This window comes from Lampetra planeri, chromosome 46 (assembly GCF_965212315.1).
Source record: "Lampetra planeri chromosome 46, kcLamPlan1.2.h2, whole genome shotgun sequence".
NCBI lineage: Eukaryota > Metazoa > Chordata > Hyperoartia > Petromyzontiformes > Petromyzontidae > Lampetra > Lampetra planeri.
Window position 1 is genome coordinate 840,327 of NC_136152.1, and position 23,313 is coordinate 863,639.

Sequence of the window (23,313 nt, forward strand, 5' to 3'; positions counted from 1 at the left end):
ATCGACACACGTGTGTGTGCGCGTACGGTGGTGTAGCGGTTCGCGCGCTGCGCTACGAACCTGGCGACCCGAGTTCGATTCCCGGTCACCTTTCAGTGGCGATTATCTGAACCGGTTCTGGGCCTCCACCAGGTCGACTCAGCCTCAAATGAGTACCTGGCGCGGTGTGTAAACATCGCGTACTGCTGGCCACCCACCGCGTTCGTGTGCCGTGCCGGCCGGCCAAGGTGATGCTCGCTAACAGCACTTGCCCCAACAGTCTTTTAAGGCTACACGGGGGATCTCTGTGCATGTGTGTGTGTGTGGTGGTGGGCGGACAGGCAGCGCGATGGAGAAGGCCCTCGCCGTGGGCCAGGCCGGAGAGCTGTACGAGGAGTGGCTGGAACTCCGCAACGGCTGCCTCTGCTGCTCCGTCAAGTACGTGCGTGTGTGCGTGCGTGCGTGTGCGTGCGTGTGTGTGTGCGTGTGTGCGTGCGTGCGTGTGCGTGCGTGTGTGCGTGCGTGCGTGCGTGTGTGCGTGCGTGCGTGTGTGCGTGTGTGCGTGCGCGTACCACTGCACGTGTCGCCGTGCGTGCGTGCGTGTGTGTGTCGCTGGGGAGCGGCGGTGTGCCGGTCAGCGCCGCTGCGCTACCAACCCGGCGAGCCGCTCACGGCCAACACCGGTAAAGATTATCTGAATCGGGCCGGGGCCTCCCCTAGGTCGACTCAGCCTCAACTTACTTCCTGGTGCGGTGTATGTAAACGTCGCCACTTGGGAGACAAAGGCGGCCGGGCGTGGTGCTGACCACCCACCCCCCTCGCGTGCCGTTCCGGCCTTGGTAGGTGCTCGCTAACAGCACTTGCCCCAACAGTCTGTTAAGGCTACACGGGGGTATCTTTGTTTTTGTGTTAAGAGTGCGCGTCTGTGGGTGTCCGTCTCTCCCGTATCTAAGTGGCGACAACGCTCGTGCCAGGCTAGGTGCACTTTGAGGCTCGCCGCGCCACGACGTTGACTTCGGTTCGCCGGGCCCGGAGGTCGCGCCTTCGGTCTCCTTTTATTCCGGCGCCGATTGCCGGCGGAGTTCCCCCCCCAGATCGACGAAGAGCCGACGCCGACTGGCGGGACGCGGCTTTGACTCGCCGCGTAAATTGGTCCAAAGTGTGGAGCAAAAAAAAACAATCCCATTAAGAGAAAAAAAAACGGCGAGAGGCCTCGTACCCCCCGGGACGGGAAGAAAAAAAGCGATATTTATCAACCCGATCCGCAATTTCATTGGTTAAGATCTCGGAGAATCGGGCACGCTTACGGAGCCAGTCTGTCACGGAGCGGCGGCGGCGGCGGCGGTGGCCGCGGGCCGGAATTAGACGTCGGCTGACCCCGGGCAATTTGTTTTCAATGCAAATGACGGAGCCTCCGCGGGTTTTAATATTAAACGGCGGGATGGAAGGAAGGTGGAGGCGGGTGTTGCGGGGAGGAGAGAGGGGGGGGTGGGGGCGAGGGGGGAGAAGTGAAAAAACTTTTTGCACGGGGACGGTAATAACGGAGCGCGCGCGCGACGATGGGACATCCGCGATGATTGATCGGCCTGGGTGGGTCAGGCGGCGACGTGAATGTGGGAGCGGTAATGATGTTAGCCCCCCAGCCTGCCCCCCCCCCTTCCTCCACCTCCCCTCCCAACTTCTCCCCCCTTCCCCCCACTACACCGCGCTACATCGACGCGGCTCGTCGATTCGTCGGCGTGGTCGTGATTGGACGGGGGGGGGGGGGGCGGTGAGTCACGCTCGTCCCTCGATGTTCGCGGTTGGAACCCCGCCCGGCGGGCCGCCCCTGGATAATGCTGCGGGCTCGTTGCGGTGAAACCGTGACGATGAAGACGATGCCACGACCGCGCACCGTCCGCTCCACTCACGCCTGTCGTTAAAGATCTCCTGACGTCCCGTTCCCGTCGGGCTGGTCCCGCATGTCACCTCCGACGGGCAGTGGTCCTCGCGCCTCCGGTTAGCACGCTTGGCCACGCACGCTGCGGAAGAAGTTCAATGCACGCGGTGCGTACACGGACGTCTGGCGAGCTGGTGAGACGCTGAACGTCAAGGGTTTTTTTTTTTTTACGTTCGAGAGGCAGTCGGATCTTAGGCAAACGATAACAGGAAGGTCCAGAGCCTCGACGGAAATGAGTTTTAGACAGTGGGGGCAGCACAAGAGAAGGAGGAGTGACCTCCCCCACTGAGCTCAGAGGCACTGAAGTCAACAACGGGGTTTGGTTTTGATTTTTTCTGTGCGTCGATATTCCGTCCGGTGCGTTGTTCTGCGGGTTTCTCTTGCCACGTGCGTCTCGAGTCCATGCGCGCGCGGAGAGGCACACGTGGCTTGGAGCGGCACACGTGGTCTGGAGCGGCACACGTGGCTTGCAGCGGTATCTATTCCTGCCATTTCGTCTCTCTAAACGCCAGGGGGCGGATATCTCCACGCGCCTTGCCACAGACGGCGGCAGACGAGCCGACACTTTCACAGTGTCGGCAAGAGCTGCGACTTGAGCCCACATTTTCGCGCAGCACCCACTGTATCGATGGGGTTTGTTTGTGTGTGTGTGTGTGTTTGTGTGTGTGTTTGTGTGTGTGTGTGTTTGTGTGTGTGTGTGGTCATTGGTGACTGGGCTGAGACGATCACCTCGCTGCACTTGAGCACCCAGATTGACCTCGTCTCGGTCTTGTGCATGTCTGTGGGTCTCTGTGTGAGTCTGTGGGTCTCTGTGTGAGTCTGTGGGTCTCTGTGTGAGTCTGTGGGTCTCTGTGTGAGTCTATGGGTCTATTTGTGAGTCTGTGGTCTCTATGTGAGTCTATGGGTCTCTGTGTGAGTATATGGGTCTCTGTGTGAGTCTATGGGTCTTTGTGTGAGTCTGTGGGTCTCTGTGTGAGTCTGTGGGTCTCTGTGTGAGTCTGTGGGTCTCTATGTGAGTCTATGGGTCTATTTGTGAGTCTGTGGTCTCTATGTGAGGTATATGGGTCTCTGTGTGAGTCTATGGGTCTCTGTGTGAGTCTATAGGTCTTTGTGTGAGTCTATGGGTCTCGTTTGGCTGCTATAAGTGTCCAAGCGATGAGCCACTTCGCTGAGATATCAATAGCTCCGTAGCTCAGTGGGGCCTTACCGTGTAAAATAAAAAAAAAGTTTTAGTTGATCTGTACGAGAGCTCCATCGCGACGCCACCTTACAGATGGACGCATAGAGAGACCGAAGAGGCTTTCCGCATTTTTAGTTGGTTTGAAATTGGTTTACTTCTCCGTAAGCGGTCATCCGAACGCTGACGTCAGGAGAGAGATGGGTCATGTGGGTGGGAGAACGCGAGCAACTTGTGTGTGTGTGTGTTGAACTTGTGTGTGTGTGTGTTGAACTTGTTGTGTGTGTGTTGAACTTGTTGTGTGTGTGTTGAACTTGTTGTGTGTGTGTTGAACTTGTTGTGTGTGTGTTGAACTTGTTGTGTGTGTGTGTTGAACTTGTTGTGTGTGTGTTGAACTTGTTGTGTGTGTGTTGAACTTGTGTGTGTGTGTGTTGAACTTGTTGTGTGTGTGTTGAACTTGTTGTGTGTGTGTTGAACTTGTTGTGTGTGTGTTGAACTTGTTGTGTGTGTGTTGAACTTGTTGTGTGTGTGTTGAACTTGTTGTGTGTGTGTTGAACTTGTTGTGTGTGTGTGTTGAACTTGTTGCGTGTGTGTTGAACTTGTTGTGTGTGTGTTGAACTTGTTGTGTGTGTGTTGAACTTGTTGTGTGTGTGTTGAACTTGTTGTGTGTGTGTGTGTTGAACTTGTTGTGTGTGTGTGTTGAACTTGTTGTGTGTGTGTTGAACTTGTTGTGTGTGTGTTGAACTTGTTGTGTGTGTGTTGAACGTGTTGTGTGTGTGTTGAACTTGTTGCGTGTGTGTTGAACTTGTTGTGTGTGTGTTGAACTTGTTGTGTGTGTGTTGAACTTGTTGCGTGTGTGTTGAACTTGTTGTGTGTGTGTTGAACTTGTTGTGTGTGTGTTGAACTTGTTGTGTGTGTGTTGAACTTGTTGTGTGTGTGTTGAACTTGTTGCGTGTGTGTTGAACTTGTTGCGTGTGTGTTGAACTTGTTGTGTGTGTGTTGAACTTGTTGTGTGTACGTTGAACTTGTTGTGTGTGTGTTGAACTTGTGTGTATGTTGAACTTGTTGTGTGTGTGTTGAACTTGTTGTGTGTGTGTTGAACTTGTTGTGTGTGTGTGTTGAACTTGTTGTGTGTGTGTGTTGAACTTGTTGTGTGTGTGTTGAACTTGTTGTGTGTGTGTTGAACGTGTTGTGTGTGTGTTGAACTTGTTGCGTGTGTGTTGAACTTGTTGTGTGTGTGTTGAACTTGTTGTGTGTGTGTTGAACTTGTTGCGTGTGTGTTGAACTTGTTGTGTGTGTGTTGAACTTGTTGTGTGTGTGTTGAACTTGTTGTGTGTGTGTTGAACTTGTGTGTGTGTTGAACTTGTTGCGTGTGTGTTGAACTTGTTGCGTGTGTGTTGAACTTGTTGTGTGTGTGTTGAACTTGTTGTGTGTACGTTGAACTTGTTGTGTGTGTGTTGAACTTGTGTGTATGTTGAACTTGTTGTGTGTGTGTGTGAACTTGTTGTGTGTGTGTTGAACTTGTTGTGTGTGTGTGTTGAACTTGTTGTGTGTGTGTGTTGAACTTGTTGTGTGTGTGTTGAACTTGTTGTGTGTGTGTTGAACGTGTTGTGTGTGTGTTGAACGTGTTGTGTGTACGTTGGACTTGTTGTGTGTGTGTTGAACTTGTTGTGTGTGTGTGTTGAACTTGTTGTGTGTGTGTTGAACTTATTGTGTGTGTGTTGAACGTGTTGTGTGTGTGTTGAACGTGTTGTGTGTACGTTGAAATTGTTGTGTGTGTGTTGAACTTGTGTGTATGTTGAACTTGTTGTGTGTGTGTTGAACTTGTTGTGTGTGTGTTGAACTTGTTGTGTGTGTGTGTTTAACTTGTGTGTGTGTGTGTGTTGAACTTGTGTGTGTGTGTTGAACTTGTGTGTGTGTGTTGAACTTGTGTGTGTGTGTTGAACTTGTGTGTGTGTTGAACTTGTTGTGTGTGTGTGTTGAACTTGTTGTGTGTGTGTGTTGAACTTGTTGTGTGTGTGTGTTGAACTTGTTGTGTGTGTGTGTTGAACTTGTTGCGTGTGTGTTGAACTTGTTGCGTGTGTGTTGAACTTGTTGCGTGTGTGTTGAACTTGTTGCGTGTGTGTTGAACTGGTTGCGTGTGTGTTGAACTGGTTGCGTGTGTGTTGAACTTGTTGCGTGTGTGTTGAACTTGTTGCGTGTGTGTTGAACTTGTTGCGTGTGTGTTGAACTTGTTGCGTGTGTGTTGAACTTGTTGCGTGTGTGTTGAACTTGTTGCGTGTGTGTTGAACTTGTTGCGTGTGTGTTGAACTGGTTGCGTGTGTGTTGAACTTGTTGTGTGTGTGTTGAACTTGTTGTGCGTATGTGCCAATTGACGGTGCACGTGCGGGGAAAGGCAACAAACGAAACGCAACAAGCAGTTCTAAAGAAATCCGTTATCAATCTCGACGATTTAAACTTGCACAGCTCCAGTCGCTTCCTGACATCGGAAGGACAGAGCGTTCCAGACGGCCGCAGAGAGCGCGCGGGATGCGGCCAACGTCTTTGTTCGACGGCTCGCCAAAAGCTGCCGCAGCGAGGATGACGGGGGCAGGTCGCGTGATGACGGCTTACGCTCCTTGACAGAGATCAGCGAGGTGTGTCGCGGTTCTTTTTTTGTGGCGAGAACTTTACGTGTAATGAGCGGCGACCTTTAGGTTGGGGGTTGGGGGGGGGGTGCGGGGCCCGTGAGGCCGGACGCTCCGCAGGCCCGCAGGGACGGTGGCCGACGGTCCAGGCCTGGCGGCGAAGCGACGGAGCGTCGGGCCTGAAGAAGAGGAAAAATGCGGCCGCAGGGCGACGTCCCACCGCGGACGACAGAGAGACGGAGCCACGGAATTGGCATCACTCGCGCGTGACGGCGGCGAGGGACACACGCCGGCTCGGCCGGAGGAAGGCGTTCATCCAGTAGCGGATAAGATTCCGCTCCACGGCGTGACGGGCGACGAGCGTGCGCCACCCGGCGCATCGGGAGCACCTCCCCGCCGCGCCGGCGTGCGCGGCGATTCTTTGCGCGATCCACCAACTCTGCCTGCGGATGACGGGCCGTGAGCGTCGGGATCATTGGTCACAACAAGTGAAACTACAATTGTAGCCTCCCCCCGCCCACGCCTCCACCGTGCCCCCCCGCCCACCACCACCGCCGACGCGGACACAAGCACAGAGACACACGCAGACGAACTGTGACTTGGAAAGAAATTACAGACGCGAAGACGGACGGCGGCGCTGGTGCGCGTGACATGGACGAGCCGGCGAGACACTGGGGGGGGCTGAATTTGCCTTTTTTTAGGGGGGGCTGGGGGGTTGGGGGGTGCCGGGGGGTGCTGGGGGGGGGGCACCACCACCGCCGCCGCTGATTTCAATAATTTCAATTTAAAATTGTCTTGAGATGCCCCCCCCCCACTCCACCACACACCGGGACCGCACCGTTTACATCCCCCCCTCCCGCCGCGCCGCGTGATTTACGATCTGCGGCCGCCACACAAAATGCCGCCACTTAATGTATGTTTGGAATTTCAACTCTCTGTGTGTTCCCCATTCAGAGTGCCCTCCTCCTCCTCCTCGTCCTCGTTGTCGTCGTCGTCGTCGTCGTCGTCGTCGCCGTCTTGATTGATTCCCACGTCTCCCGGCCACTTTCCTATTTCTGTTGGTGCGATGATTATTTTTTTTAATGTTCGGTCCGAGATCTTTTGTTTAAATTCTCTTCTCTCATTTTATTACAAAGCTCGCTGGCCCCCCCCCCCCATCGCCCCCACCACCGCCCCCCCCCCCCCGCTCTCCTCCCTCCCGCCTGTAATCAGGTGGCGGTGGGCGGTGGATGTGTGGACCCTGTGCGTGGTGGCTAAGCAACTTGGAGGTTTGAAGTAGACCGCCACCAATCGCCAACTCGGGCTGTCGCCGCCGCCGCCGTTAGACCGGCGTGTTTGTGACCGTTCAACCGCGTGAAGGAACGAAGGCCGGTGACGTACACGGCGGCATTCCCTGGCCTTCAGCTCTCCTCGCCGAGAAGCGGCGGCACCCGGCGGCGTTGCCACAGAGCCCCTCCGCTCCACTCGCAATGCCGAGGTCCACCCCGTGCCGCTCAACCTCCCGGCGCGGCAGCTGCTGCTGCTGCAACGAGAGTTTAGTAAATCTACCCCCCACCCCACCCCCCCCCCCCCCCAGTTGCCACCCCCCCACAACTGTCCACCCCCCCTCCCCCCCCAACTCCACCCCCCACTAGCTGCCCCCCCCCCCCCGCTCGCCCGCGCTGCCCGGGGCGTCATCGAGCGGATCCAACGTGACCGGTGACCTCTCACCGGTTACGGTTGAGTCAAAGGTTACTGGTCTCGGTTTACCGCTTACACTTTTACCAATCCCAGTGTCGACCGATGAGTCGGCTGTCCGCGCGACAAATTCCACTCGGCTCACGGGGAAGCGTTGTCAGACCGCCCATTAGCACCACAGGGGCCGCACGGTGCGCTGCGGTGCGTTTTGGTGAGTTGCGGTGCATTGCAATGGGTTGCGCTGCGTTTCGTTGGGTTGTGGTGGGTTGTGGTGCGTTTCGTTGGGTTGTGGTGGGTTGTGGTGGGTTTTGGTGGGTTGTGGTGGGTTGTGGTGGGTTGTGGTGGGTTGTGGTGTGTTTTGGTGGGTTGTGGTGGGTTGTGGTGGGTTGTGGTGAGTTGTGGTGGGTTGTGGTGGGTTGTGGTGCGTTTAGTTGGGTTGTGGTGCGTTTTGGTGAGTTGTGGTGGGTTGTGGTGTGTTTTGGTGGGTTGTTGTGCGTTGCGTTGGGTTGTGGTGGGTTGTTGTGCGTTGCGTTGGGTTGTGGTGGGTTGTGGTGAGTTGTGGTGGGTTGTGGTGCGTTTAGTTGGGTTGTGGTGCGTTTTGGTGGGTTGTGGTGGGTTGTGGTGGGTTGTGGTGAGTTGTGGTGGGTTGTGGTGGGTTGTGGTGGGTTGTGGTGCGTTGCGCCGTGGTGCGCCGCGGTTGCCGATCTGCGTCTCCCATCGCCCCCCCCTCCCCTCCTCTCCCCTCCCACCGGGCACCGTGGATTTATCCCGCTCAGGGCGGTGTCGTTGATGCATGCGCCAGGCTCTTGTTATTTGTGTTAATCAGGAGGAGGAGGCTGCGGTAGTGTGGGGGTGGGGTGGGGACCCACGCGTGAAGGATGGAGGAGGCCGCGGGAAGCAACTTGTAGGCTTGGTCGAGAACGTGGTCCAAATACAGCAGAGGGTGTGATGGGGAAGAGGAGGTCGTGGGATGGGTGGGACGCGTGTGGGCGGCGCGGAGGAGGCGGGAGGATAGGGTAAGCAACTTAGACGTTGTGTTGGTAACACTCAAAAGGGTGGCTGGGTGGGTGGGTGGCTGGGTGGGTGACTGGCTGGGTGGGTGGGTGGCTGGGTGGGTGGGTGGCTGGGTGGGTGGGTGGCTGGGTGGGTGGGTGGCTGGGTGGGTGGGTGGCTGGGTGGGTGGGTGGCTGGGTGGGTGGCTGGGTGGGTGGGTGGCTGGGTGGGTGACTGGCTGGGTGGGAGGGTGGCTGGCTGGGTGGGTGGCTGGCTGGGTGGGTGGCTGGCTGGGTGGGGTGGGTGGCTGGCTGGGTGGGTGGGTGGCTGGGTGAGTGGGTGGCTGGGTGAGTGGGTGGCTGGCTGGGTTCGTGGCTGGATGCTTGGGTGGTTGGGTGGCTGGGTGGGTGTGTGGCTGGCTGGGTGGGTGGGTGGCTGAGTGGGTGGGTGGCTGGGTGGCTGGCTGGGTGGCTGGCTGGGTGGGTGGCTGGGTGGGTGGGTGACTGGGTGGCTGGCTGGGTGGGTGGCTGGGTGGTTGGGTGGGTGGGTGGCTGGGTGGTTGGGTGGGTGGTTGGCTGGCTGGCTGGGTGGGTGGCTGGGTGGGTGGGTGGCGGGCTGGGTGGGTGGGTGGCGGATTGGGTGGTTGGGTGGCTGGGTGGGTGTGTGGCTGGCTGGGTGGGTGGCTGAGTGAGTGGGTGGCTGGCTGGCTGGGTGGGTGGCTGGGTGGGTGGGTGACTGGGTGGCTGGCTGGGTGGGTGGCTGGCTGGGTCGGTGGCTGGCTGGGTGGGTGGCTGGGTGGGTGGGTGACTGGGTGGCTGGCTGGGTGGGTGGCTGGCTGGGTGGGTGGCTGAGTGGGTGGCTGGCTGGGTGGCTGGCTGGGTGGGTGGCTGGGTGGGTGGGTGACTGGGTGGCTGGCTGGGTGGGTGGCTTGGTGGTTGGGTGGGTGGTTGGCTGGCTGGCTGGGTGGGTGGCTGGGTGGGTGGGTGGCGGGCTGGGTGGGTGGGTGGCGGGCTGGGTGGGTGGGTGGCGGGCTGGGTGGGTGGGTGGCGGGTTGGGTGGTTGGGTGGCTGGGTGGGTGTGTGGCTGGCTGGGTGGGTGGCTGAGTGGGTGGGTGGCTGGCTGGGTGGGTGGCTGGGTGGGTGGGTGACTGGGTGGCTGGCTGGGTGGGTGGCTGGCTGGGTGGCTGGGTGGGTGGGTGGGTGGCTGGGTGGGTGGTTGGGTGGGTGTCTGGCTGGGTGGGTTCGTGGCTGGGTGGGTGGGTGTCTGGCTGGGTGGGTGGGTGACTGGCTGGGTGGGTGGGTGACTGGCTGGGTGGGTGGGTGTGTGGCTGGCTGGGTGTGATGTAGGGAGCACCAAGAAGCTACCGCAACGGCGTAACGGTGAGCAGCGTGCCGACGGACTGGCAATCCACAGGTCGCCGGATCGATTCACTCCCCAGACGCAGCAGTTTAATCCCTCCCTCCCCCAGCACCACCACCGCCACCTTTGTCTCCCCCCCCCCCGCTGGTGGCCACCGCAGTGCCCGCCGATCGTGGAGTGGGAACCCGGTGCCACCGCGGAGGGGTTCACCGTCCCAGCCGTGGTGGAGTTCACTTGGTGTTCACTTGGTGTTCACTTGGTGTTCACTTGGTGTTCGCTGCTGGGGGGGGGGAGCGTTGAATTCCCCCCGTGGATGCCGAGTAACGCGTGGACCCCCCCCCCCCCCCTTGCCTCCTCCTCTGTCGCGCTCGAGCACCGCGGCGGAACACGCCAACGCCGCGGGGGCACCACGTGGCCCCCGCGGCGTTGGTGCCGCGGCGTTTGCCCAACCCGCTTCCGAGGTCGGCGTGGGGTTGCGACCGTTGGGGCCGACGTCTTTCGCTGATCCCGACGTTCTGGTGGGAGAGGAGGGCGGTGTGGTGCGGTGGGGGGGGGGGCGGCTCTCTTGCGGAGCGAGCGTGGCACTTGAAGGGCTGCACCTCTCTCTTTTTTTTCCTTCCGCCTTTTGCGGGGGGGGGGGGGGGTGGGGGTGTGCCGCCGTGCCCCCCCCCCCCTTCCCCCCCCCCCCCCCGTCCCGCTCGTGGCAATACAATCGCGATGGCTGCTGTGTGTTTGTGATGATTTATGCCCGTGGACCGGCCTAGGAGGATGGGCTACTCACATCCGTCAACCGACTACCGCTGCTGATGAAATTTCGCCGCTTCAGGATTGGGGGGGGGGGGGGTGGGTGAGGGGGGGTGGTGGGGGGGGTGGTGGTGAGGGGGGGGGTTATCGTAATGTTGAATGTTGTGGTGGCCCCCAAGGTCCGCTCCGTTGCAAATGCTGAGCGTGTTTGTTCATCAGTCGCGAGTGATCTCTGCGTGCGTGCGTGTGCCGGGGGTGTGCGTGCGTGCGTGTGCCGGGGGTGTGCGTGCGTGCGTGTGCCGGGGGGTGTGCGTGCGTGCGTGTGCCGGGGGTGTGCGTGCGTGCGTGTGCCGGGGGTGTGCGTGCGTGCGTGTGCCGGGGGTGTGCGTGCGTGCGTGTGCCGGGGGGTGTGCGTGCGTGCGTGTGCCGGGGGTGTGCGTGCGTGCGTGCGTGTGCCAGGGGTGTGCGTGCACGTGTACTGTGGGTAGCGGTAGCGTAGCGGGTGAGCACGTCTCGCTACGGAGCCGGCGACCCGAGTTTGATTCCCCGCTCGCGGCCAACACCGGTGACGATTATCTGAACCGCTTCTGGGCCTCCCCTGGGTCGACACAGCCTCAAATGAGTACCTTGTGCGGTGTGTAGTAAGCATTGCCGTGCAGGCCTTTATAGGTGTACGCTAACAGCACTTGCCTCAACAGTCTGTAAAGGCTATAGGGGGGATCTTTATGTATGGGGAGCGGTGACGCAACGGGTAGCGCCACTGCTCACAGCCGAACATTCCAATGCAGAACAATTTCCCGCAAATTACTCAATTAGGATCGCTCGTAGCAACATCATCGCCCCCCCCCCCTCCCCTCTACTGCGATAGCTTTGCAGGACCCTCCTGAAGGCGCGTCATGAGACTCGGTTAGCCTCTCCTGGGTAAACGAGTTGCTAAGATAATCACGGTGATAAAGGTGCAGGTGGCCAGGTGATCAGGTGAGTAGGTGGGCAGGTGAGTAGGTGGGCAGGTGAGTAGGTGGGCAGGTGAGCAGGTGAGCAGGTGAGTAGGTGAGTAGGTGGGCAGGTGGGCAGGTGAGCAGGTGAGTAGGTGAACAGGTGAGTAGGTGGGCAGGTGGGGCAGGTGAGCAGGTGAGTAGGTGAGCAGGTGAGTAGGTGAGCAGGTGAGCAGGTGAGTAGGTGAGCAGGGTGAGCAGGTGGGCAGGTGAGCAGGTGAGTAGGTGAGTAGGTGGGCAGGTGAGCAGGTGAGCAGGTGAGCAGGTGGGCAGGTGAGCAGGTGAGCAGGTGAGCAGGTGGGCAGGTGAGCAGGTGAGCAGATTCGTAGGTGAGCAGGTGAGCAGGTGGGCAGGTGAGTAGGTGGGCAGGTGAGCAGGTGGGCAGGTGAGTAGGTGAGCAGGTGGGCAGGTGAGCAGGTGAGCAGGGTGGGCAGGTGAGCAGGCGAGTAGGCGAGCAGGTGAGCAGGTGGGCAGTTGAGCAGGTGAGCAGGTGGGCAGGTGAGCAGGTGAGCAGGTGGGCAGGTGAGCAGGTGGGCAGGTGAGCAGGCGAGTAGGCGAGCAGGTGAGCAGGTGGGCAGGTGAGCAGGCGAGGTAGGCGAGCAGGGTGAGCAGGTGGGCAGGTGAGCAGGTGAGCAGGTGGGCAGGTGAGCAGGCGAGTAGGCGAGCAGGTGGGGCAGGTAAGCAGGCGAGTAGGTGAGCAGGTGGGCAGATGAGCAGGTGAGCAGGTGAGCAGGTGGGCAGGTGAGCAGGCGAGTAGGTGAGCAGGTGGGCAGATGAGCAGGCGAGTAGGTGGGCAGGTGAGCAGGTGAGCAGGTGAGCAGGTGGGCAGGTGAGCAGGCGAGTAGGTGAGCAGGTGGGCAGATGAGCAGGCGAGTAGGTGGGCAGGTGAGCAGGTGGGCAGGTGAGCAGGCGAGTAGGTGAGCAGGCGAGTAGGTGAGCAGGCGAGCAGGTGGGCAGGCGGGCAGGTGAGCAGGTGGGCAGGTGGGCAGGTGAACAGGTGGGCAGGTGAGCAGGTGGGCAGGTGAGCAGGTGGGCAGGTGAGCAGGTGGGCAGGTGGGCAGGTGGGCAGTGGAGCAGGTGGGCAGGTGGGCAGGTGGGCAGGTGAGCAGGTGGGCAGGTGAGCAGGTGGGCAGGTGAGCAGGTGGGCAGGTGGGGCAGGTGAGCAGGTGAGCAGGTGAGTGAGTAGGTGAGTAGGTGGGCAGGTGAGCAGGAGGGCAGGTGAGTAGTAGGTGAGTAGTAGGTGAGTAGGTGAGCAGGTGGACAGTCATACGATATGGCGAGGCGGCTAACACCCAACTTGACTCCCTTGGCCGGGAATTGAACTCGGGCCGCCGGGTTTGAAACGCAATGCGCCAACTACTACCCCCCCCCCCCCCGTAAGTGCTGTTAGTGAGCAGCGATGCCTATGAAGGTCGACACGGCACACGAGGGGGGGGGGGGGGGGACAGCTCCACGTCGCACCAGGTGCTTATTTGAGGCCGAGTCGACCTAGGGGAGGTCTGGCGAGATGCCTATACACACACGCGCATATGCACGCGCGCACACACACAACCCCTCCCACCTCTTCGTCCGTTCTGAATCTCAATAATGGGTATTGTACTCCCTGGCCTAATCCCTCAAGGGAATTGCCCGCGTCACGTCGTCAGTGGCGACTCCGTGTTACCTTCTCTGTGTGCGGCGAGCGCCCAATCGCGGCGGGGTCTCCCCCCCCCCTCTCCCCCCTCTCTCTCCCACTCTCTCTTACTCGCTCGCTCGCTCGCTCTAATTGACTCACTGCATTAGCACTGCGTCCACGACTGTCAATTACAGCGCTTGGCACACACCCCCCCCCCACACCCTCCCGCCACCCCCCCGCCACTCAGCCCGGGCCGCCGTGCTGGGTGCGTGCGGGCAGGGCGGCTGAACCCCGGCTACCTCCGCGGAGACGGAGCCGTGGAATCTCCGGCCCGCCCGGTGCGCGAGGATTCATCGCGTTGTGCCCCGTTGGGGCGGAGGCTTTCATCCGGCAGCGGATTGAGCGTGGAGCCGGCGACGCACTACGGACACGGAGACGCGTCCAACGGCGCCGGATGAATCGGCTCTGGGCATCCCCTAGGTCGACTCAGCCTTAAACGCGTAGCTGGTCGCCGCGTGTGTAAATGATCAAGCACCAATGTGTGCCCCCCGTTGCGCCGTGTCGGCCTTCACAGGTGCTTGCTTGACAGCACTTGCCAACAGCAGTCTGTTGAGGCTCACACCGGCTTGTGTCGTGAATGCACCGTGTGTTTGTGTGTGTGTGTTTGTGTGTGTGTGTTTGTGTGTGTGTGTGTGTGTTTGTTTGTGTGTGTGTGTGTTTGTGTGTGTGTGTTTGTGTGTGTGTGTGTGTTTGTGTGTGTGTGTTTGTGTGTGTGTGTTTGTGTGTGTGTGTTTGTGTGTGTGTGTTCGTGTGTGTGTGTGTGTTCGTGTGTGTGTGTTCGTGTGTGTGTGTTTGTCTAATTCAATGTGTGTGTGTTTGTAGATAGACAAAGATCCCCCGTGTAGCCTTAACAGACCGTTGGGGCAAGTGCTGTCAGCGAGCACCTTTGAAGGCCGGCACGCCGGCACACGAGGGGGTGGGTGGCCAGCACCACGCCCGGCCGCCTTTGTCTCCCCAGTGGCGATGTTTACACACCGCGCCAGGTACTAATTTGAGGCTGAGTCGACCTAGGGGAGAGGCTCAGGACCGATTCAGATAATTGTCGCCGGTGTTGTCCGTGAGCGGGAATCGAACTCGGGTCACCAGGTTCGTGGCGCAGCGCGCTAACCACTACACCACCGCTCCCCAAATATGTGTAATTCAATGTGTGTGTATAGATGTGTGTGGGTGTGGGGAGCGGTAGTGTAGTGGTTAGCGCGCTGCGCTATGAACCTGGCGACCCGAGTTCGATTCCCTCTCACGGCTAACACCAGTGACGATTATCTGAACCGGTCCTGAGCCTCCCCTAGGTCGACTCAGCCTTAAATGAGTACCTGGTGCGGTGTGTAAACATCGCCACTGGGGAGACAAAGGCGGTCGGGCGTGGTGCTGGCCACCCACCCCCTCGCGTACCGTTCCGGCCTTCATAGGCGCTCGCTAACAGCACTTGCCCCTACAGTCTGTAGGCTATACGGGGGATCTTTATCTTTGTGTGTGTATAGATGTGTATGTATGTGTATGTCTATGTGTGTGTATGTGTGTGTGTATAGATGTGTGTATGTGTGTATAGATGTGTATGTCTGTGTGTGTGTATGTGTGTGTGTATAGATGTGTGTATGTGTGTATAGATGTGTATGTCTGTGTGTGTGTATGTGTGTGTGTATAGATGTGTGTATGTGTGTATAGATGTGTGTGTGTTTATCTGTCGTTCTGTGAGAGGCCCAGATTCGAATTGTCTCTGACTCCACATTCGGTCGCGGTCACGAGGCTGTGACACCATCACCGACACGGCACCCCCCCCACCCCCCTCCTCCCCCCCTTCACACCCCCCCCCCCTTCACACCCCCCACCCCCTCTCCCACGCTCTCCCCTGCTCCCAATTCCTTCCCTCCTGCCCATCTCCGCCTCCACTCCAAGCTTGCATCCCTCTCGCCGCGTGCCTCGATTCCATCACTCGCACCACCGCCACCCCTCAATCTGAACTCCCTTGCATCCATCCCCACCGTCCCCACCACCCCCACCGTCCTCACCGTCCCCACCACCCCCACCGTCCCCACCGTCCCCACCACCCCCACCGTCCCCACCGTCCCCACCCTCCCCACCGTCCTCACCGTCCCCACCACCCCCACCGTCCCCACCGTCCTCACCGTCCCCACCGTCCTCACCGTCCCCACCACCCCCACCGTCCCCACCACCCCCACCATCCCCACCGTCCCCACCACCCCCACCACCCCCACCGTCTCCACCGTCCCATCGTCCCCATCGTCCCACCGTCCCCACCGTCCCCACCACCCCACCGTCCCCACCGTCCCCACCGTCCCCGCCTTCCCCACCTTCCCCACCGTCCCCACCGTCCCCTTCTGCTTTCCTCTCTCGATGCCTATTCTCTCTCTCTCTCTTTGTTTTTTACGATCAGAGGAATCAATAAGATGCTCGGTGTGGTCGACACTTTGCTTCGTTCATCATTTAGTTTTTTCCCCCAATGCTTTGCTTTATGTGCCCTCCCCCCCCCCCTGTTTAAATGAAAGATTTCACGCTCTGCTCTCCTTCTTACCCCCCCCCTCTCTTTCTACCCCCCCCTCTCTCTACCCCCCCCTCTCTCTACCCCCCCACTCTCTCTACCCCCCCCTCTACCCCCCCCTCTACCCCCCCCTCTCTCTCTACCCCCCCTTCTCTCTACCCCCTCTCCCCCTACTCCATATGTAATATTAAAAATGTTTTACTTACTACGACAAGTGCTGCATCTGCACGCAGACCTTCTCGCAGTCCCCTACGGCCTCTGACGGGTAGCCCATGCCTCCACGCAGAGCTCCCCGTCTCCTGCCACCGAGCACACGGCCTCCTCCAGTGCCCACTGCTCTCTCTCTCTCTCTCCCTTCCCTCTCTCCTTTCACACTCGCATCTTGAGCATCTCAGCTCCCTGCCTCTCACTCCCCTGGCTCGGCCATCGAACAAACACGCCGGTCAGCGCATCGCGCGGCGCTTTCGGATGCGCCTCTGCGGCCGTCGGGAACGTTCCTCCCCTTGCGATGTTGGGAAGGCGCTGTGGAGCTACGCTGCGATTTTAAATCACCAGCAGCACCACCACCACCACCAGCACCACCACCACCACTACCAGCACCACCACCACCACTACCAGCACCACCACCACCACTACCAGCACCACCACCACCAGCACCACCACCACCACTACCAGCACCACCACCACCACTACCAGCACCACCACCACCACTACCAGCACCACCACCACCACCAGCACCACCACCACCACCAGCAGCAGCAGCAGCTCGATGGACAACCTCATTCTGTGAAAACTGCTTTTTGTTTTTAGTTTGCCGTCATTCCGAAAGAGGTTCGACGTACCTGTACATACACCCCTGCATCTCTTCCTCCCGCCCTCCCTCCCTGTGCATCTCTCTCATTCCCTTCACTCGCTCCCTCCCTCCCTCGCTCTCCTTCCATCCTTACATTCAAGCATCTATTCTTCTTCCTCTCCCTCCCTCCCCCCACCTCCCCCTCCCCCACCCCGCGCGCACGGCAGAGCGCTGAGTGTGTGTCTCATCCCCTCCCACCTCCCACCCTCCCCTCCTCCCCTCCCACCCCCCCTCCCCACCCCCCACCCCCCCTCCCCACCCCACTCGCACGGCAGAGCGCTGAGTGTGTGTCTCCTCGTCTCCCCGGGCCTCGCGCGCCGCGAGCGTCTTACAAATCCAATAATCGCGGCGCACTGAACCCTGCCTCTCGCGAGCTCTCACAATCATTTTTTCCTCCTGTCCCGCAAACACACACTCTCCCCGCTAAGTGCGCGCGTGCGGGGGGGAAGCGCGCACGTGCGTGCGTGTGTGTGTGTGTTCGCACGCGCTCGTGCACACACACGCACACGTACGTGCGCCACGCACACGTTTCCGTGTGCACGTACGTGTGCGTGTGTGCGCGCTGGCGCGTGCCTGTGCGCGCATGTACGTGCGTGCGCTGATGCGTGCGTGCGTTAAAGACATGGCACCTTAGTCCGTGCCAGCTGCCCGTCGGCGGGGCTTCGAGTGCACCCAGCCTGGCACAAGCGCCGAGCCATCGTCACCGCCACTTGGTGGCGAACGGCGGTGGTGGTGTTGTTGTTGTTGTTGACAACAGTTTTGTGGTTGGGGGCGGTGGGGTGGATCGAGTCCGCCCGCGTCCCTGAGTTGGACTCCGGCTTGCGGTCGCGGGCACCGCCGCTCACGATGCCGCCCCCCCCCCCCCGCGTGGCTCCGTGACTCTTCGCGTTCCCGTGGTGGTTGTCTTCGTCGTCGGTGCGATCGCCTCGCACTGCGAGCGTCTCCTCTCCGACCTCGTCCTTGCCGCCGTCGGCGGCGCGATGCGCCTGTCGCTGGTTCTGTTAAGGTCGACAATGTTTCGTGCCGCCCGTTCCTCCATGTGGATCACTCTGATCATCGTTGGCCAGAGGTTCAGGATCAGAGTGTATTTCCCACTGCGTGTAAACACGTCGAGCTAAGAAGCGCTTTTTGAAGTGTGACTCGGCCAGCAGACAACATCAAAGCAATCCGGAATTATGGATAAAAAAACGAACGTAGTCATTATAATAGCAATGATATTCTAAATTTCGATTTAAAGCTTTCGTGACATCTGCATTTCCCATAAATATGCTAAATTCCTCTTGATATGCAAATTATTTTGTCAAGGCGCTCTTCCCTCTCCAACCCAGCTTAAATATACGCTCCAAGCCTGGTGGTGTTTCATTCAGACGCTGTCTTCCCGACAGACCTGTTCTTCACCTGAGGACGGCTGCTTGCGTTGTGGCCAAAACGTCGTGAGAATTATTTTATTATGTTTAATTTGTATTATTTTATTACTTCCCTTCTACGTGACTTTACCGAAAGAACCAAGAAGAAAATGATATTCTAGTTATGTGCTGATGAACCATGGATCTCCCTTGCGAAACATAGCTGGGTAGCTGGGTGCACGGGACTTTCCGCGTAACAAAACGAACAGCGACGGGTTGATCTGAAGGGTACGACGTGACTTGGTTGGATATCGGCGTCAAATATTTTTTTCGCAAACGCTGATAACCAAAAACTACCCACAAAGTTACTCGGTTAGACCTGGCAGCAACATCGTCGGCGCCGCTGCCGCTGCTGCTGCTGCTCTTACTGCCAGAATCCTTCCTGGCAGGGTCCTCCTGAAAAAGAGTCTGGGGTAATTACTTGCTGAGGTTTTCCCGAGTATTTATAATACTTACAAAAAAAACTAACGTTTTTTATGTTACCATATAAGGCCCACTCAGCTCTATAGCTCTTTTTCAGAAGCCACCTGCTCACAAATGATAGGCCAACGAAGTGGCTTATCCCCATGTGGAAATGTACAGCAGCCAAATGCTCTTAATCGCGTGACGACGTTGATCCTAAATGTGGAGGGAAAACCGGAGGACCCGGAGAAAAATCCACCGACCACGTGGAGAGACAGACACGCAAACTCCAAATATAGAGCAGGCGGGATCGAACCCACGACTGCCTGTATCCCAGGCGAGGTAGTTAACATCTTGCCATCGCGGCGGCGATAATAATGATTAATAATCGGTTAATTTTGGTATAATGCCATTTTCTTTATATCATCGATAACCCGCCACCACCCAGCGCCACAGAGCCAACGAACTGGAGTTGTCACGTGACGGGGCGAGCGTGCCCCAATTGATCTGTTGACGATGTTTACGTCGTTTGCAGTCTGTTCTGTAACGCCGCGTGTTGTGTTCATAACGCGAAGTGGACATGCAACGCGACGGGTGTGTCTTGGAGCACACCTCTTGTTATAACGTGCACGCGAAGTGGACATGCAACGCGATGGAGTGAACGGGACTACGTCGCAGCGCGAGTAGGAATAGGCGTTCGCGACGGCAACCCTCGGCGTAGCGTCATCGCACGAGGCATTGGGATGCTGCTGGATGCTTCTAGACATTACCCACGTGCCCCGGTCTTTGTTCAGCCTGCGTGCGCATCTCACGCGTTATCGCGGGCTGTGCCTTTCCCCTACGTTATATATTATTCGAACGCCGGTTCTTTAGGAACGCAACTACTACCGCGTTATACGAGAACACGCCGTATCGGACGTGACAGCCTGCGTATAAAATTGATGCTGCTAATCCTGCATAACGCACGGGTATATTATGACTTTGAAACCCCCCGCCCACCTCCTACGCATTCCACAAGTAATGACTAATCCCATATCTGCATTTCCCATAAATATGCTAAATTCCTCTTTTAGCATATTTATGGGAAATGCAGATATGGGATTAGTCATCTACTTGTGGAATAGCGCTCAGGAGGTGGGGGGGGTTTCATTCAGACTCTGTCTTCTCGACAGACCTGTTCTTCACCTGAGGACGGCTGCTTGCGTTGTGGCCGAAACGTCGTGAGAATTATTTTATTATGTTTTATTTTTATTATTTTATTATTTCCCTTCTCTGCAGTCACGAAAGCTTTAAATCGAAATTTAAAATTGATAAGTTACGATAATGATTGTTGATGATGTTAAATCTGCTTACCCCACCGCCGTTTCCCCCGGTCTCCCCTCCCTGTCGCCCCCCCCACACCGTTGTGCAGGGACAACGGCATCAAAGCCATCGAGAATCTCATGAAGAAGAAAGGAAAGTTTGACTACATCCTGCTGGAGACAACGGGGCTTGCCGACCCGGGTGAGTTTCACTTCCTCTTCCCCTTGTCCCCCGCTGAGTTTCACTTCCCCCCCCCCTCGTCCCCCAGTGAGTTTCACTTCCCCCCCCCCCTCGTCCCCCAGTGAGTTTCACTTCCTCCCCTTGTACCCGGTGAGTTTCACTTCCTCCCCTTGTACCCGGTGAGTTTCACTTCCTCCCCTTGTACCCGGTGAGTTTCACTTCCTCCCCTTGTACCCGGTGAGTTTCACTTCCTCCCCTTGTCCCCCGGTGAGTTTCACTTCCTCCCCTTGTACCCGGTGAGTTTCACTTCCTCCCCTTGTACCCGGTGAGTTTCACTTCCTCCCCTTGTACCCGGTGAGTTTCACTTCCTCCCCTTGTACCCGGTGAGTTTCACTTCCTCCCCTTGTCCCCCGGTGAGTTTCACTTCCTCCCCTTGTACCCGGTGAGTTTCACTTCCTCCCCTTGTACCCGGTGAGTTTCACTTCCTCCCCTTGTATCCGGTGAGTTTCACTTCCTCCCCTTGTACCCGGTGAGTTTCACTTCCTCCCCTTGTACCCGGTGAGTTTCACTTCCTCCCCTTGTCCCCCGGTGAGTTTCACTTCCTCCCCTTGTACCCGGTGAGTTTCACTTCCTCCCCTTGTCCCCCGGTGAGTTTCACTTCCTCCCTTTGTCCCCCGGTGAGTTTCACTTCCTCCCCTTGTACCCGGTGAGTTTCACTTCCTCCCCTTGTCCCCCGGTGAGTTTCACTTCCTCCCCTTGTACCCGGTGAGTTTCACTTCCTCCCCTTGTCCCCCGGTGAGTTTCACTTCCTCCCCTTGTACCCGGTGAGTTTCACTTCCTCCCCTTGTACCCGGTGAGTTTCACTTCCTCCCCTTGTCCCCCGGTGAGTTTCACTTCCTCCCCTTGTCCCCCGGTGAGTTTCACTTCCTCCCCTTGTACCCGGTGAGTTTCACTTCCTCCCCTTGTACCCGGTGAGTTTCACTTCCTCCCCTTGTACCCGGTGAGTTTCACTTCCTCCCCTTGTACCCGGTGAGTTTCACTTCCTCCCCTTGTACCCGGTGAGTTTCACTTCCTCCCCTTGTCCCCCGGTGAGTTTCACTTCCTCCCCTTGTACCCGGTGAGTTTCACTTCCTCCCCTTGTCCCCCGGTGAGTTTCACTTCCTCCCCTTGTACCCCGGTGAGTTTCACTTCCCCCCCTTGTCCCTCTGTGAGTTTCACTTCTCCTCAGGCGAGTCTGACTTCTGCGCTGATGAGGCACTGAATGTCAAAACCGAAACGGTTCCTGAGTCGTTGCTTTCGTCGAACCAATGCTGCTCGGGGGAACAAAAAAAATCACTCCCAGAAGGCCGTGCGGCTGACAGGATGTGTACAAAGTTATCCTATTTATATATATGTGTGTATCGAGAGAGGGCAAGCGTTTGCTTCGTCATTTTGTTACGTACATATTCTCCGTGATTAAGTGGAGTGAGTGAGAACAATGAACCCTTGCTGCCGCTCACCTGGGGAGGAATTCCCCAGGTGAGCAGTCCTGCCCCTGTGCGAGTGTGTCTGTGTGTGTGTGTCTGGGGAGCGGTGGTGCAGCGGTTAGCGCTACGCTGCGCTACGAACCCGGCGACGCGAGTTCGATTCCCGCTCACGGCCAACACCAGTGACGATTATTTTTAACCGGTTCTGGGCCTCGCCTAGGTCGACTCAGCCTCAAATGACTACCTGGTGCGGTGTGTAAACATCGCCACTAGGTGCTCGCTAACAGCCCTTGCCCCAACAGTCTGTTAAGGCTATAAGGGGATATTTATCTTTGTGTGGGTAGTGGTGGCACAGTGGTTAGTGCACTGCGTTATTAACCCGGCCATCCGGGTTTTATTCCCGCTCCCCTAGCTCAACTCAGCCTGAGTACCCGGTGCAGTGTGTGAATATCAGCATTGGGGAGACAAAGGCGGCCGGGCGTGGTGCTGGCCACACCCTCAGTGCGCCGTGCCGGTCTTCATAGCTTGCTACTCACCATTACGGCACTTGCCCCAACAGTCTGTGAAGGCTACCCGGGGGATCTTTGTCTTTTTGTCCGTGCGCGTGTGCCAAATCAAGTTCAGAGGCGGTGGCGAGGCGGTTAGGGCAGTGCGCTCCCGAACCGGGCGATCTGACAAAGTCGTGGAGGAGGTGGTGGTGGTGGTCATGATGATGGGTGCCATGGTGGCTAGGAGATGTTAACTTCCCCGCCTGGTGTACAGGAGGTCGTGGGTTCGATCCCGACCTTGACGCCCACTTGCGTGTCTCTCGCTCTCTCCCCGCGGTCGCGTGGATTTTTCCCCAGGTCCTCGGGTTTTTGCCTCCACGTTTGGAATCAACGTCACGCGTTTAAGAGCATTCGGCTGCTGCTATAAATGTCCATCGGATAAGCCGCTTCATTGAGCTGTCATTTGTAATGGTCTGGTCGCTTCCGCAAAAGGGCTACGTAGCTCAGTGGGGCTTTCGGTTATAGTTTTATGTTGATCGTGGGGACGTGGTGGTCGTGATGATGACGGCGACACAATAGAGGTAGTTTTTTGGCTTAGCACGCGTAAATATAAATGTGTCGTTAAACCTGCCGCCACCCGACACAGCCCATTGGTGAGGTTTGTCACGTGAACAGAACGTGGCCAATCCGCTAGTAGTCCAGCACCGACCGGTTGTGTGTCGTTGGAGACTAATTAATTAACAACAACAAGCAGCTTCATCAGGCGACTGCCAGAGTTGTGGAGAAATCCTCCCTCCTGTTCTGGTCTTAAATAGATGGGGGGGTCAGGGGGGGGTAAATGTGACGTCATCACTCGTGAGCCCATCTGTGACGACGACGACGATAATAATCCCGATCCGGATTTGAACTTGCGACCTTCCACTTGAGGAGCGGCTCGCCAGGGCCCAAGGGAGGGGGGGGGGGCGAGGGGGGTGGTGGCGGCGGGGGGGGGGTTCGGGAACTCCCCCCCCCCCCCCCCCCGAATTCATTAGCGAGCCGGGGGTAATTAAAGGGGTCTCTTCGTCAATTAGCGGAGGAGTAGCGTTCGGCTGCCTCGGTCCAATCCATTGTCATTGACTCGGCCTAATGGGCCAGTGCGGAGAGACGCACTCACCCCCCCCGAGTCCCTCCGCTCGCAGCGCAAGGCGAAGGTCGCCTCTCCCACCATCCCACATTTCTCTGTCAAACATCTCCCATCTCCAATCTCCCATCTCCCATCTCTCTCTCCACATTTTCCCATCTCGCCAACATCTCCTCCCGCCGCACAGTTTAACACGGAGGGCTGGGCGGATCGTCGTGCTGGATTTGTGAACCTTGTGGACTTTACTCTCCCACGCACCGAGGCGCGTGCTGTGCCTATAAACTAATTGGCCAAGTTCTGTTCACGCGACGAACCCCTTTTACTAATTGGCCGTGTCGGGCGGTGGCGGGTTTCAAGACGCATTTATATTTACGCGATCTCACGCAGAAAGCCGAAATTATGTTTCTCTCACGCACATCTTCCGTCTGTCT

The 23,313-nt window shown here is 57.9% G+C and overlaps 2 protein-coding genes across 2 annotated transcripts in view; both read left to right on the top strand.

Moving 5' to 3' along the window:
• The window catches only part of PLK3 (polo like kinase 3), a 19,005-nt gene extending 18,764 nt beyond the window's left edge, over positions 1-241 (top strand). Inside the window, exon 10 of the mRNA XM_078615312.1 lies at positions 228-241. Within this exon, the coding sequence (XP_078471438.1) occupies positions 228-241 (14 nt within the window). The remainder of the gene's footprint in view (positions 1-227) is intronic.
• A 43-nt stretch (positions 242-284) lies between these two features.
• On the top strand, positions 285-19,933 carry LOC144733401 (zinc-regulated GTPase metalloprotein activator 1-like). The gene is made up of 2 exons (XM_078615313.1): positions 285-417; positions 19,738-19,933. Exons 1-2 carry the CDS (start codon positions 329-331, stop codon positions 19,931-19,933), a joined length of 285 nt encoding a protein of 94 aa, XP_078471439.1. The 5' UTR covers positions 285-328.
• Positions 19,934-23,313: the final 3,380 nt, after the last annotated feature.

What these genes read in the sequence shown, in the direction of transcription:
- LOC144733401 (XM_078615313.1), top strand. Translation starts at nt 329, where the DNA reads ATGGAGAAGGCCCTCGCCGTGGGCCAGGCCGGAGAGCTGTACGAGGAG. An exon ending in TGCCTCTGCTGCTCCGTCAA is followed by an intron (nt 418 to 19,737) that starts GTACGTGCGTGT and finishes ACCGTTGTGCAG; the next exon opens with GGACAACGGCATCAAAGCCA.